Raw genomic sequence first — 14,437 nt, 5'->3', positions numbered from 1 at the left:
ATTTCTTAATTCGGTCACAGGAACCTAGAGTAAGCAGTCGGCAGAACCATTCCGATACACCCTGTATATTTAGTTATTCACGTCACAAGTTCGATGAGTAATGCGTATTATAAGTTTTTTATGAACGAAGGAATGTTAGGAAACCAAAAACTCTATTATTGGGAGTTCGTCGACTGTATCTTACGCTTTTTGGGCTTTTTTCGGAAACAATTTAAGACCAGGTTAGTAGCGGTACGTATGTGGCTCATTATTTGCCTGAATATATGTTAAGGCCGCAGTGTCGTCATCATTTTCATTGTCGTTTCGAATATGCTTCTTAGAGAAACGAATGTCGAATGTGGCCCCAAGGAAAAAATCTGTGAGGTTCCAGTCTGGCGAGCTTGCCGGCCACCTCATGGCAATGCATTCACCGTAATCGAACTATCAACTCAGAACCCTGTATATATTCCACGCTTGAGGGTTATTCCCGCATTTATAATAATAATAAACTATACTACAGATTCCATTTCCCCAGGTACAGATCGATATGGATAGCACGTTAAGAAATTTGCTCTAGATGGCAGAACATGCATCAGAATTGGCAAGCCGAAGAGCATAACGAGTAAAGTCTGGAATTCCCAGTTCAATTTCAATATTTGAAATTCTTTTAGATGTTGAACGATGCTCTGTGAAAAACTCAAATGCTTCATATGAATATGAACCGATGTAGAACGGCACATAAATTATTTGTGCATTTGTTAAGCGTGGAAAACGTCATTTTCTACGTTGGGTGAATAAAATACTCATTATGGACCGCGTAGACTAAAAATATAGTCCAAACCGAATGTTTTGCCCAAAACATCAACTCAATAAACCCTTTAAATTCCCCGCGCACAACTGGAACTTCCCTATCACTCGTTCGCCATCAGTTTATCGATTTTCCCACCGAAGCTGTTCCTTGAAACTTGAAGCTGAGCAGCTGATCGATTTCGAGCGAACGAGCAAAAGTCCTCGCCAGTTATCCCAGTTTGCTCAAAAATTGGCCTGGAAAGTGGAGGATTTGTGCCCAAAAATTCAGGAGTAAAGTCAAGTGAAGTGTCTAGTGAAGGGAGGATTGTTAGAGGAGGAGTTTAAGTAGCTAGGACACATAGCACTGTAAGTAAAAGGTTTTGTTTAGAAAATGGTATATAGTGAATGTTGATGTAAACACCCACGTTAATGTCATTCATTGATTCTGCGTGGGATTCTTTTGCCTTGTGTTGTTGATTGCCGCTTTGGAATTACTTATGCTCGCTGTGGATTTTCGATAGCGCTGAAAATAGCATTCCCAAAGAACAAAAACATAAATTAAATATTGTATAGTTCTAAATTGAGATCAAATTCAGTCCTCAGTTTCAATTTCATCGAAACTGACATTGGGAACCTTCACGTCCTGGATGAACAGAACCCATTTACACTCAAACATTGACCGCAATATTTGACCTAAAAAGATGATGCGCAAGAACTTGACATCATTGTGGAAATTTCATTAATATACCCGACCCTCTCTATAGACCCTTCCTTCGACGTTGGTTGAGGGTAGCAATGCATAGCTCTAGAATGTAGATAATACGGTTTAGGTCAGACAACTCATTAAATTTGAATGGTCGAAAGAGTAATTTTTATGAATAGAAAAACAATTAAAATTAAATAATAAATATTATTTTTATAATAGTACTTGAAATTTTTATTTAGCAGTCATTGATCAGTGTGAAATTCAGCATTATACTGGGTGATCTTTTAAAAGGCCTCGCAGTAGATAGTGAACCGTACACGCAGGGCGTTGATTAGGCAATTTACTATTTACCGTCAAATATCCGACTAAAAGATGATCATCTCAGAGATATCTCCGATATTTCAACGGTTTTTTAACGATCACTCTTTTTAAGTTTTACCTCAGCAATGATGGATTCACTGCAATAAATAATTGCCAAAAAAATTTACAAAACAAAATTATTAATAAAGTATCTAACGATTAAATTCTGGAGCTTTTCAGTACTGACAGCTTAACGAATCCGTGATATAGCCTGAAAAATTGATTGAAGCTGAAGGATAGCACAGCGATATAGGAAAATCCGGAAAAAACTCATGGAAAAAAGCCTGTAACGTTCGATTTAGTAGGTTCATATCAGTGCAGTGCAGCGGGGTGAAAAAAATCACTATTATTTGAAATACGTAGAAGCCGCGGCAGTCTACCGTGCGGCTCTGAATGTGAGCCCCCCTTCGCCTTTAAACAAGTTGTTATTTTGCAACGTTTTCCCTCGAAATTCAAAAATTTTGCTCAAGTGAAAGGGGAAAATACGCCGAGACGCCATTAATACTGGCAATTGCGACGTTATTCCTTTCCACACCCAAATCAGTGCAGCAAAGTACACACCGTGCGGCTCCGCATTGTATCACCCCTTTTGACTTAAAAATTTTTTTTTTAATTCAAAAGCGTTCGTTTTGTTCATTTTTTACACGTTGTTTGCGCCACCGGTAGTGCAAAATTGCCGGTTTTTTTTCAATTGAAACATAGGTCAAGTGACACCTTAAATTAAAAGAATTTCAAATTTCATGACTACTTTCAATGGTGTATTGCGACGTAAAATTTATTGATTCGTTTTTGAAAAAAACAGCGATCAATTTGGCAGAAAATGCAACACAAACTTAGTTACATGGTATGTAAATAACGGAAAAAATTTTTTGTTGATAAGAAATGGGTTTGTTGTTGATTTTATGATCACAAATAGTTTTTGGTAACGTTTATTTATTTATTTATTTATCCCTTTTTTAACCTAAGACTGTTTGCGGACAAAAAAGTGAAAACAAATCAATTTCCTATTATTAAACTATTTTTTTCATCGTTTAGACATTACTTAATTGAGTTTGTATCGCATTTTTAACCAACTTACACACATTTTTTTCAAAAATTAATCGATAGATTTTGAATCGCAGTTTAATCGCGTGCACCGGTGAATGACCTTTAGGTTGAGGTGTCACTTGACCCATGTTTCAATGTAAAAAATTGGCCATTTCGCGCTAGCTGCGACACATGCAAAATTTGAAAAAAAGAGCAAAAATCAAACGTCGAAAGATCGCATTTTTTTTTTATAATTCCGCTTTTAAACAAAAAAATCTTTTAAAAAGATAACTGGGGGTTAAAAAATTAACAGCCGTGCGGTAATCAAGGGCCCTACTTGTCATAGGGTGCAAAAGTCACTTCTTGGTTTAAATGATGGACAGGTTTGGAATAACCAGTACTATACTCCGTTGCGGTGAAAATCGCCATCGTGTATTTCTGATGTGTGGGGAAGGAAATGCAAACAAAAGAACATCGATACGTAGCGACATGTAAATATCCTTAAAAAAAAATTAAAGAAAGGACTTAGCTTACCGATTTTTTAGCATTTCAAAAATTTACAAAAGGAACCCAACTTGACAGATCACCAGCTCCTCAGTTTGTGGTGGCAATCTTTAGCAGATTTATCAGCTTCGGTGAAGATCTCTAGAGATTTCTTCAGTATTTATCTGTTTAGAAAATGCATTAAAAATGCTTCAAAAATCGGTAGATTAGCACCAGTAGATTGCAAGTTTAACGTCAACCCTGTTGATCCGACAATTACATCACCAGCTCATCAAAGAAATGTAGGAATACGGCGTTCAAAGATGGGGATATATCACTATGCATCGAATATTATTTATGTTTTTACAAATGAAAATACGAAAATTGCTTCACGATAATATGGTTGTCGGATCAAAAGGTTTCGCGTCCGGTCCGATTTTCTATTTATCCGATCTCCTTGCCTGTCCGTTCCTCTGTACGTTTGTCAGTCTATCTGCCCGTCTGTCCGTTTGCGTCCGCTTGATTTTGTATATAAAACATCGTTACGAGCCCACATCCAATAAATAGCAAGGTCCTGATTTTCAACATCGTTCCCGTTAAAATCTAATTGTAGTAGGAAATTGACACAGATAACGGAATATTTATCGACGAAATTAACATACGAATGGTAACACCAGCGACAAGTTTAACGTACAAACACTCTTTTATTATCGGTCACTTGTATAACAAACGCTTTAAAGCTTAAACGAACCTCCACGAACTTTCCTTAAGCTCGGTCCGTGTCCAGAGTGGAAATGCCTAAATCTGGTAAATATTGGGTAGAAGTTGGAATGTCTATGTTGTGGTTTGTGTGTTATTTATATATGTAGGAGATGAGCAATTTGAGTTGAGAAAGCAGAGGTCTCGTTTCTTATCCTGGGTGGAGATTCCTCTAGGATATTTTGCGGATTACACTAATGTAAGTGGTCCAAATCGAACATTAAAACTCTTCCAAGGAGGTACATAAATCTATCGACATATTCGCCCAGATGGCAAGTTCTCATAGATTTATTTTTACATTTGCTTTGAGAGGTAATCAATAATCGCATTTGCGGCGTCGACTGTAAATCTGTCAGGAAAGTTTGTTCCTGTATTTTTTCAAAGATGACGGTGCTTTCGAAGTATTAAACTCGTTTGTATCCGTCTTATAGATGGCTGGATCCGACCCAAAATGGCAAAAAGATGCAGCAGACCAGAACTTCGATTACATGTTCAAACTTCTCATCATCGGTAACAGTTCAGTGGGCAAAACGTCATTCCTCTTTCGTTATGCCGATGACAGTTTCACATCGGCTTTCGTCAGCACCGTTGGCATTGACTTCAAAGTAAAAACAGTATTTCGACATGACAAAAGGGTTAAACTGCAAATCTGGGTAAGATCTGGCTTTGCGTCTCTTAAGGCAATGTAGTGTCCCACGTTTCGCTATAGGACACAGCTGGTCAAGAACGTTACAGGACAATCACCACTGCCTACTACAGGGGCGCCATGGGTTTTATCTTGATGTATGATATTACTAACGAGGAATCTTTCAATAGTGTACAAGACTGGTGAGTTGAACTGTCCAGAAAAGGAGAATTTTTTTAAGGAGACATTTTTGGTGTTTCAGGGTAACGCAAATTAAAACGTATTCCTGGGACAATGCCCAGGTGATTCTGGTAGGGAACAAGTGTGATATGGAGGATGACAGAGTAATTAGTTTCGAGAGAGGAAAGCAACTTGCAGAACAGCTAGGAGTCGAGTTTTTCGAGACTAGCGCTAAGGAGAATATAAATGTTAAGGCAAGTAGAAGGAGGACGACCGAAAATACCCCAACGTGGGCTTGAACTTGGCGTAAAATTCCACCGCTTTCTCAGTGTATTTTGCGGATTTTCCAGTTGCGACTCTCTACAGGGTGTGTTTTCGCTAGAGGAGGACACTTTAGGGGATGGTCGTTTCTAGCAAAAAAGTTGGTTTAGTAACTGAAAGGTAAAAATCCAGAAGCGTTAGGTCTGAGCGGAGCGGAGGCCACCCTACGGATCGGTCGCGACCAATCCATTTTCTGGGATAATTTTCATTGATCTACGTCGCAATCTGCCTACCACTATGAGCTCAGCATCCGCTACTAGTCTCGATTATCACGTCAAGTGTTTGTCTGGGCGACCTCAAATTTTCATTTAAAATTTCTAAAGCGCTTTCTAAGCTCGAGAGATAAATATTTCCAGTTATCAACGTTCCTCTTTTTATATACCAATATTTTTTAAATTATTATATATACTTTAGTAATTAATAATTTCCCAAGTAGAAAAATCAATCGAGCTCGTGTCGGGAAAACTAGGTGCCCAACAAGATGTGGAATATGTCTGGATGCAATTATCTTGCTCAGTGCAAAAAACCTATCTGGTTTTACATTTTTTTAAACGTTCATGTCTTCTGCGAGGTTTTTAATCATCGCCCGCTATCATAAGTTTATTAAATAATCATTTTTCCGCGCAGGCAGTCTTCGAACGCCTAGTAGACATAATCTGCGACAAGATGTCCGACAGCTTAGACACCGACCCCAATCTGATGTCTGGCAGCGGCGGCAAAGGACAGCGTCTCACCGACGCCCCTCAAGGACCCCAAACAGGCAATTGCAACTGTTAATAGGTTTTTGATTTTAGTTAAAGTGTCGTATATCAGGTATTTATTATTAATATTTCAATCATTATTATGGTTTAAATAGCTGTCAATCGTCAAGGCGACTCACCTCAGTAATACTTAAGATGAAATTTGTTACGGTTCAAAGAGCTTTTATACCATACAAAGTGTTTTTTTCAACGTTGAATATAGAATTTCACGTGTTAAAATTTTAATCACATGTTAAGCCAGAACTAAAACTATGAAACTTGGCAAATGTTAATTTGGTATCACTAAATTTACACAAAATGATTGTGCAAGATAACCTACGTTGATTGCAATTTTTGTAGAGGTCAATATCGGATTGCGGTAAAGGCACGTGTCAGGTGTAATATTTGCGGTAAAACTTCTTACACAAATCATGCGGAAAAATTATACTTTCGACTCCCAAACGCGTGCAGTAAAGTTACTTTACTGCCCACTCGTGGGTAAAAGTACATACTTAAAGAAAATGAGTTTTTGATGGTTTTACGTGCAAGTTTTATTGACTCTATTGATTTACGAGCGGAAGTTTAGTAGTGTCAAGCTTCATAACTTTAACTATAGTAAACCAGAGGCTTGAAATAATCTGCTGAACTCACCTATTCGTTTGCCTAAGGAGATGGAAATCTAAAATATACCCGACCGTTTGGTGTTCTCCGCAGATTGTGCGATGGTAACAGTCAGGTAGTCTGAGACTTGGGGTACTCACTAACAGCTCTCCCTCTTTTCTATCTAACCTCAGAAGCACTTTATCGGCACTACTTGGAGGTGGAACATATGCTAATTTATCTTCTCGTCCTAGATCCTTTCCTCCAACCTAATCCTAATTTCCTTCATCATCATTTTAAACACCATCTAGTTCATCTCACACTTTGTGAGTTATTTCCTTAGTGTTTCATGCTCCAGTTTCAATCCATTCGCTTTCACTTTCTCGTCCTTCACTTACAATTCAAGACACACCAGCAGGGCATACTCTGAAGTGCCTTTCACTTTTTCTTGGCAGAATCAGCAATGGTTCTCACTTTGGCCACACCCACAGGGTGTGTTTTGCAGTGCTCTCGCTTCTTTCTTGACATAACTAACAGGGGCCATCCTCCTCGACCTCTATCCTACTTAGAGAGCTTCCGAAAACTCCACGTTCCGTGAGCATCTCACATTCTTTCCCATTCCTTCATCACTCTCTTCCTGGCCTCTCTCCTCCCTTTCAGTCCATTCAGCCAGGGCTGCTTCCTCTGTTCCGCCCTCGGCCTAATTGATGGAACATTTGGCTGCGTCGGTACCGCGTCCCTCCACTCACTAACCTGAACTAACCTGAGCTAATACGACGGTACACTTTTAACACGTGAAATCCTGTGTGGCACGTTAAAAATTGCAATGGACACTTTTATAACTACATGTTAGATTGTCTGTAATAAAAATATTTTTCTCTACCTTGAACTAACCTGAGAATAAAATTTTTGATTAAAACCTACTTAAACTTTGATTCAGGTATCATTGCTGATCACTTTCATCTACCTTTAAATTGCATCTGAATCATTATTTTTATCAAAGGAAGAATATATAGCCTTCGCTAATCCTGATGAAGAAAATGCTTACTGAGACTGATCCATAAGTCTATATTAATATTCTGACACCAACAACTACAACTGATCTTAAAAAGTCTTTATAAGTGTGCTATACTGAGCGTTGTTGGTTAAACTGATCGACCCCTCAACGAAGTACTAATATATTGAAATATTGTTAAAAGCTATTTGATCGCATATATCGCTGATGCATACAGGATAGAATCTTTTTGTTGATTTGTAAATTTATTTATATCGTATAAATGTAAAATTATTAAATAATAAAAGACACGTCAATATTAGGAAAAAACATATAGGAAAACCTGTATATTTCTTAAGAGCCAGAAAAGACGATGTTTGAACGTGTTATTATATTACTGTATTGAGATCATAATGTCTCGTCTCTGTTAGGTTAAATTTTGTATGCTTAACTAGAAGTGCTTTAAGGGCTACACGACAAGGAACATTAGTTTGCTCTGAAAGCATAGAGAATCGAACGTAGTTGGTGATTGTTGTTATCATAGGTAATTGATTCTTTAATTATTTGTGCTTATAATGAGTATTTGTTAATTTTGTATACCCTCCTTGCAGGACTGTTTTTGCTATAATGCGAGCTGCTATTAGTTACACTTGAAAACATGGTTAAACTAGTGACAATAAAGGAGTATTGTGACACTTGATTTTCTTAGAAAAATCATTAAACGTTTCTCCAAAAATTTTAATATGTTATATCGTTTTCAAATGTAATTTTCGACTTTAAGTACCTACAGGATTCCTCTTTATATTCTATCTGCGGTCTTGAAAGTTAACCCTCCGATACTTTTTCCAACTTCAAGCTATCGAAAAATGTCGAGCTTTTACAAATAACTGCAAGAAAATTTGTAGAAATTACAGGCGACACACAAATTCAAATCCAAGAGAGCTCTCGGAATGGTTACGAAATCGCTTTCAGAAACGTTATTTTTTGAAACCATCAAAACGATATTGACACCATGCACCTCTGTCCACGCTGTTTTTAAATCCACTACAAAAGTTTGAAAATAGATTTAGCGGTCTTAAAGCTCAACTTTATTTACCCCCGAAAAGGTGCCAGTTTGGCATCTAGGGACGAAAACTGATTCACAACTTCACCGCTAATTTCGTGGCAGTGCAATCTGAACTTATGATCATACAGTGAGAGGTGCATGATCCGTAAGACTCGTTATCGCATTTATTCAGCTGAAAAACTCGACGCTTCACTACCCGTGTCGTGAACTTGAAACCGTGCGGTAATGAGTTAATATGTATTCTATTGTAGAAGGCTGCGGGTAACAAGTATAAACCGAAATCCTGTACATACTGAGTGGAAATTCTACGATATTTACTGTAAAAAATTACGTAATATCAAGTTTTGATTAAACACTTTGAATTCCTGCCTTTAGAAAGAAATAAATATTTTACAACGGGGACTATTATTACGATATTTTCTCATTTTTAAGTTCCAACATATCTTAGGCCTAAAGGGCATATATTGTATTACTATTCGTAGACAATGGGAAAGCTTGAATCTGTGTTAATCTGTGTAATTACTTAGGAAAGTCAAATCAATGTGAAATGTAAATAGACGTTACAACTATAGGGATGTTAAATAGTTATAAAACACGTCAGTTAAGTCAGCTTTTTACCGAAATTCGTAAATTTTGTTTACATTAGAGCGTATTTGCAACGGCTTTTAATAAACACCTTTGTTCGAATTTTGTACAATCACATCATAAGCAAGTTCAATGTTTCCGCTTATAGACCCAGGAAGATGAAGGTGCTTTCTACCCTCAAAACTCGAAGATTATTAAGTTCAGTTTCTTCAAGTAGGTAAAGATAAATAATTGTAAACGTAGATAAATTAAGTACCTATTTACAATTTTAAATATATTATTTCCCTCTCATCGCACATTTAATGGATATTTCTATAACTGTAATATAGCCATTGTTTATTTCACGATACTTTCATCCTCTGTGCCTTCCAGCGCTCCTGCTCAAGCTTTTACACTACGAAAGCCGACTACTAGAGCTACGTTTTATGCTTTGCATGCAGGGACATAGATGGCGGGCCACTCGAGTGCCGTTAATTAAGGAAGAATTACCAGAATCATTCGCTAAAGGCGGACACCTCCGGTCCAGCAGTTAAGACTGAACCGACTGCATTGACCGCCCATCGGGGCGGCTGCTTCATGACATGTCGAGGATCCGCCAAATGCAACGATGGGGCACTGACACTGGTTCGGGGGCCGCTTTTATGTTTTGCAGACGGGAACGTAGATGGCGGCGCTGCTCGAATGTCATTAACAAAACTTTAATTCAATCTTCATTTAACCCCAACGTAAAGTTTGCGCAGCAGTGAACTGTCAAAGTTGACAAGTTGTTCGGGCAATGAAACTAAATTAAAAAAAATTTGACGTATTAATTTTTTTAAGTTGTCGAGACAATTATCTCAACGAGGACGATTTCGGTTTTCGGTAATGCAGCGCCACTTCAGTCGACAGTTTTTCGTTGGTATGGAGAGTTTAAACGTGGAGGAATGAGTCATCATGACTATCCAAGAGTAGGTGCGCCGAAACGGCAATCACCCAGGACAATGTCGATGCTGTGCGCAAGCGCATCGAGGAAGATCGACATGTGACATGTTATGATATTCAGGCATCATTGAGGATTTCAAAGACCTCCATTTGCATGAAGAATTAGCTGTAAAAAACGAATGTATCGTTGGGTACCGCATCTGTTGACCGAAGAACGGAAAGAAACTAGGGGGGCCATCGGTGTCAAAAAAAGCTATAGAGCAGTTAGTTGCAGGTATTTCTCCAACACCAACTTTATGTGCAAAACTCAAAAGACAGCACTCGTAGCATCCACCCCAGAAGGGTCTTTTCTTTAACCTAAATAATATGACTATGTAGGAACAAGTCTCTGTGCAATTTTATCAAGTTATGTAGAAAGTTAAACAATTTCAACATTTTTGAGCATTGAGAGAAATAATCCGGTTGAAGCCGATTCGAATAGAATTTTCGATGGGAAATTTTGAAGTGCTCCTTAAACCGGCCCAGACCTTCGGGGTTCGGCAAATCTCGAATAGCGAATATTCGACGATTGCCGACCAGGGTGGATAGGGCCAGATATTGGTAGTTTGTGCTATTCGTACTATTACGCGCTATTCCATGGTGTTAACCTATCCGAACTGGCCTAAAGTCTCAGACATTGCATAAGTAAATTACTACAGAGTGGGTAAAAAATTTTTCGACATACGGAGAGGCTGGAATTTAGGAGATCGAAGAGAGGTTTTTATGGAAACCTAATTAAATTCGTTATTTAGTTTTTATATTATTTTTATTTTTATTAGATTATTTTATTATTTAATAAAAGCAAATCACTGCCTTGGCAGATACACTTATTTGTCTGACTCTGCGTTCCATATAGACCGAAATCTTGGTATTCTCCACTACGGATCTCCCTCAGTCCTTGGGTTGGGTACAGGTAGGTCACTTGCCTAAATTAAAAACTTATTGAGTAATTATCCGTACTGTGGGATTGCAATTAGCTACAGATTATAATAATTAATTTTAAGTTGTGTTAACAACGTGACACGCGAGCATTGATATCCCCTTGAGATACGCCCATGGTAGATATTAGTTGATAGACGAGAGTTTCCAACTATTCGCTTTGTCGCTACTGGAATTCCCCACAATAGACTTTGTCGGCATTGAACTTTACCGCAATAAACTTTGTTAGCCATAGAATTGCAGCCCCAATTCCGTTTGGCGGAATTGGCGGCGAAGGACCAATTCCTAGTTAAGCTTCACAGTTTAATGTGGCGAATAGCGTATATTGCACCAGCAGCATCCCAGCCAGGGTACGCCCGCGGTTTATTATAATAGATTTTTTATATTCAAGGGAGTATGTGCTAGAGCTTTTTCTTTCCGTTGGTCTCTAGTGACTCAAGAGCAGTGTCCTCCGACGTGTTGTCGTTTCACATTAATAAACTCACACTTATAATCTGTTTTCGTGACCTGTGATTTCCAGAACAGATGGGTTTCGTTAGTTTTTCTTTGCCTTGGAATACCTGAATTGACGTCTGGCGTTGATTTTCTGGTTTATATCAGTAAATCCACAATTCATCACCACTGAAGATGCTGTAGACATTTTAGAGTTTCCTGCGTTGAAGCGGTCTACAGTGTTTGCTCCCAATTGATCTTAGTTTCTTTCAGTTTCTCGATCAACAGACACAGTATCCAACGATACATTAATTATTCACAGCCAAATCGTTAATGCAAAATTTTTCGAATTGAGGTCTTTGAAATCCCCTAATTATGTCTCATTCGAAGTCAGTATCGTGATATGTCACATGTCGATCTTCCTCGATGCGCTTGCGCACAGCATCGACATTGTTCTGGGCGATTGCCGTTTCGGCGCACCTACTCTTGGGTAGTCATGGTGACTCGTTCCTCCACGTTGAAACTCTCCGTACCAACGAAAAATTGTCGACCGATGTGGCGCTGCATTACCGAAAACCGAAATCGTCCTCGTTGAGATAATTGTCTCGACAACTTAAAAAAATTAATACATCAAAATTTTTTTGATTTAGTTCCATTGCTCGAACAACTTGTCAACTTTGACAGTTCATTGCTGCGTAAACTTTACGTTGGGGTTAAGTAAAGATCGAAATTACATTTTATTAATGACATTTGAATAGCATCGCCATCTACATCCCTGCCTGCAAAACAGAAAGTGCAGCTCCCGTCCCAGTGTCGGTGTCCCATCGTTGTATTTGGATGCCTCGACACGTCATGAAGCAGCCGTCCTAATGGGTGGTCAATGCAGCCGCTTTTATCTCAACTGTCCGACCGCCGGCATCCGCCTTTAGCGAACGGTTCTGTTAATGCTTCTAGGTGGTGTTTAATATACAAAGCAACGTCTTCTAGGATCAGTTTATTTTTCAACAATAAATCGTTTTTAAATTATCTAAAATTTACAAATTTCTGTTTCGAATATCCTAGATGTCTATTTACAAATTGTACAACAATTATTTCAATCAATAGTTTCCTATTTTTTATGAATCGCTTTTTTGAGAAGATACTTCAGGAAGTATTAATTTTTCGCTTGATAATGCGTATGCGTACCAAATGCCTGCAAAATTAGATTTATAATTAACAATTTAATTATGCAATTATAATATTAATTAGCGCCATATGACTCAATTTCCAATGTCCATTCTGCCGGGAATTATTAATGCTAATGCGCAAATATTCTGTATAAAACGATTCATAACGATTTAAAGACCTTATTACCTATAACTTTGTGCTTAAAAGTGTTTAAAAATTTGTCAAGTGTAACTACATTTTTTCAAATTTTCTTCACGCAAATCTAACACACGCTGGAACAAGAGTTATAGCGTTCTTCACTCGTCTAGCGGGTGAAAAGTGAAGGTATCTCTGTCATTCGCTAGCTGACGGCTGTTCGAGACTTCACGTTGCCATTGTGGCGTGGCCAATGGCGAACGCTATGATCTTCTTCGTTATCATTAGGAAGCTGTGAGAAAGGTTTGGTGAGCTGGGTGTTGCAGCAAATTTGCGTTTCGACTGGTTATTACTTCATAGATGCTTTGCAAATATCTTCGCTAAGTAGCTCCATGCGGGAAATCTTTATACTTTTCCTATAGTTATATTCATCTATCATAATATCGAATAAACTCTAAAGTATCAACAGTAGGTTAAAATCGAGTGACGTCTATGTCCTATTATAGAGTTAGACGGAGAAAAAGCCTTAGTTAAATTGACTCACATTATTATGGACTTAACAGAAAGACACCTACAGAGAATCCAATATCCGCGTCCACGCCAAGTTATTCCTATTTTGTTGGACCCATCTTTTCACACACCTTTTCATACGAATTTACACAGTTCAAAAATATCTAACAGGTAATATAGACTTTCTAGTGGAACGTGCGATCTGGCTTAAGGAACTATATTTTAAGAGGTTTCGAGAGATGATCCGCAACAGTTTCGGAGAGTCATGATGCAGCAAAGCAAAACTAGTTAGTCCAAAAGCCTCCATTATCCCTAAGTGCTACTAAATTATCAATAAAATGCATAAGACTTTGTTTCCTCATTTACACTCTAACAAGTTAATATAATTTTTGGCAGTACTGTATTTAATAAGTAGTAACAATAGTTTTTTTTAAATATGTTACATTTAAATGCGTACTCAGTATCATTCAAGATCAGAGAGTTTTCGATCAGTAAAATTAATGGTCACTTTGTCAAAATATCACTGCACACGCTAAGGCCTTGAAAAGTAGGTACCAGTACTAGTATTAATCTAGTAACGAGAATATAGAGTCATTAAAAATCTTAATAAATCTCCGCTATATTAGAAGTGACGTAAATTTATATAAATTTCATTGAAAGAGAGCATGCTCCTGCAAACTTGAAATGCAGATAGCAAGTGGCCAAGAAATTATGCCATTTTCCCTATTTCCGATCCAACTGGTTTCAAGTTGGATCAGAGGGATCTTCCTTATCTCTTATGGCTTTCAGCAAGTGACTTCTCAGCTCAGATTCTGAACTCCTCCACAATTTCACCAGGTCGTCTTTCGACAGGCTGTCCAAGGGAGACTTTCCTGCAAAAATTACGGATTTGTCAGTTGCTGTGAGGGGACGTTAATTTGCAAAGAGTAATAATTGCTAATGGGGATAGGTGTTCAAAAGGTAATAGAGTTTTCAGAGGTTTCGTTAAAAGTATTTGAAAAACTTCATGGAAAATGAGAGAATCATGCCTGGTGGAGGGCTATAGTTCGTAGTTTGGATTTTTGCGTGTGTGTCGAATTAG

At 38.0% G+C, this 14,437-nt stretch overlaps 2 protein-coding genes across 14 annotated transcripts in view; one reads left to right on the top strand and one right to left on the bottom strand.

Annotated features, from left to right (window-relative positions):
• Positions 1–944: 944 nt before the first annotated feature.
• Positions 945–9,557, top strand: Rab3 (RAS oncogene family member Rab3). Of its 3 annotated transcripts, XM_066289625.1 has the most exons (6): positions 4,040–4,150; positions 4,213–4,301; positions 4,534–4,755; positions 4,812–4,930; positions 4,990–5,165; positions 5,860–9,557. In XM_066289625.1, the coding sequence occupies exons 1-6, from the start codon at positions 4,138–4,140 to the stop codon at positions 6,003–6,005; spliced, it is 765 nt and encodes a 254-aa protein (XP_066145722.1). In that variant the 5' UTR covers positions 4,040–4,137; the 3' UTR covers positions 6,006–9,557. The 3 variants fall into 3 exon arrangements, with proteins under 3 accessions (XP_066145723.1, XP_066145722.1, XP_066145724.1); XM_066289626.1 differs by lacking the exons at positions 4,040–4,150; positions 4,213–4,301 and adding an exon at positions 945–1,134; XM_066289627.1 differs by lacking the exon at positions 4,213–4,301 and having other exon boundaries at positions 4,059–4,150.
• Positions 9,558–12,523: 2,966 nt separating this feature from the next.
• Positions 12,524–14,437, bottom strand: part of LOC136343171 (uncharacterized) — an 83,188-nt gene continuing 81,274 nt past the window's right edge. For 10 of the 11 annotated variants that reach the window (XM_066289702.1, XM_066289706.1, XM_066289708.1 and 7 more), the window contains one exon: positions 12,524–14,228. In XM_066289702.1, coding sequence (XP_066145799.1) covers positions 14,101–14,228 — 128 coding nt within the window. In that variant the 3' untranslated portion in view covers positions 12,524–14,100. The remainder of the gene's footprint in view (positions 14,229–14,437) is intronic. The other variant, XM_066289713.1, reaches the window with a different exon arrangement.

This window comes from Euwallacea fornicatus, chromosome 13 (assembly GCF_040115645.1).
Source record: "Euwallacea fornicatus isolate EFF26 chromosome 13, ASM4011564v1, whole genome shotgun sequence".
Classification (NCBI taxonomy): domain Eukaryota; kingdom Metazoa; phylum Arthropoda; class Insecta; order Coleoptera; family Curculionidae; genus Euwallacea; species Euwallacea fornicatus.
The sequence above is the reverse complement of the archived record's forward strand: the minus strand, read 5'-3'. Positions and strand labels throughout refer to the sequence as shown.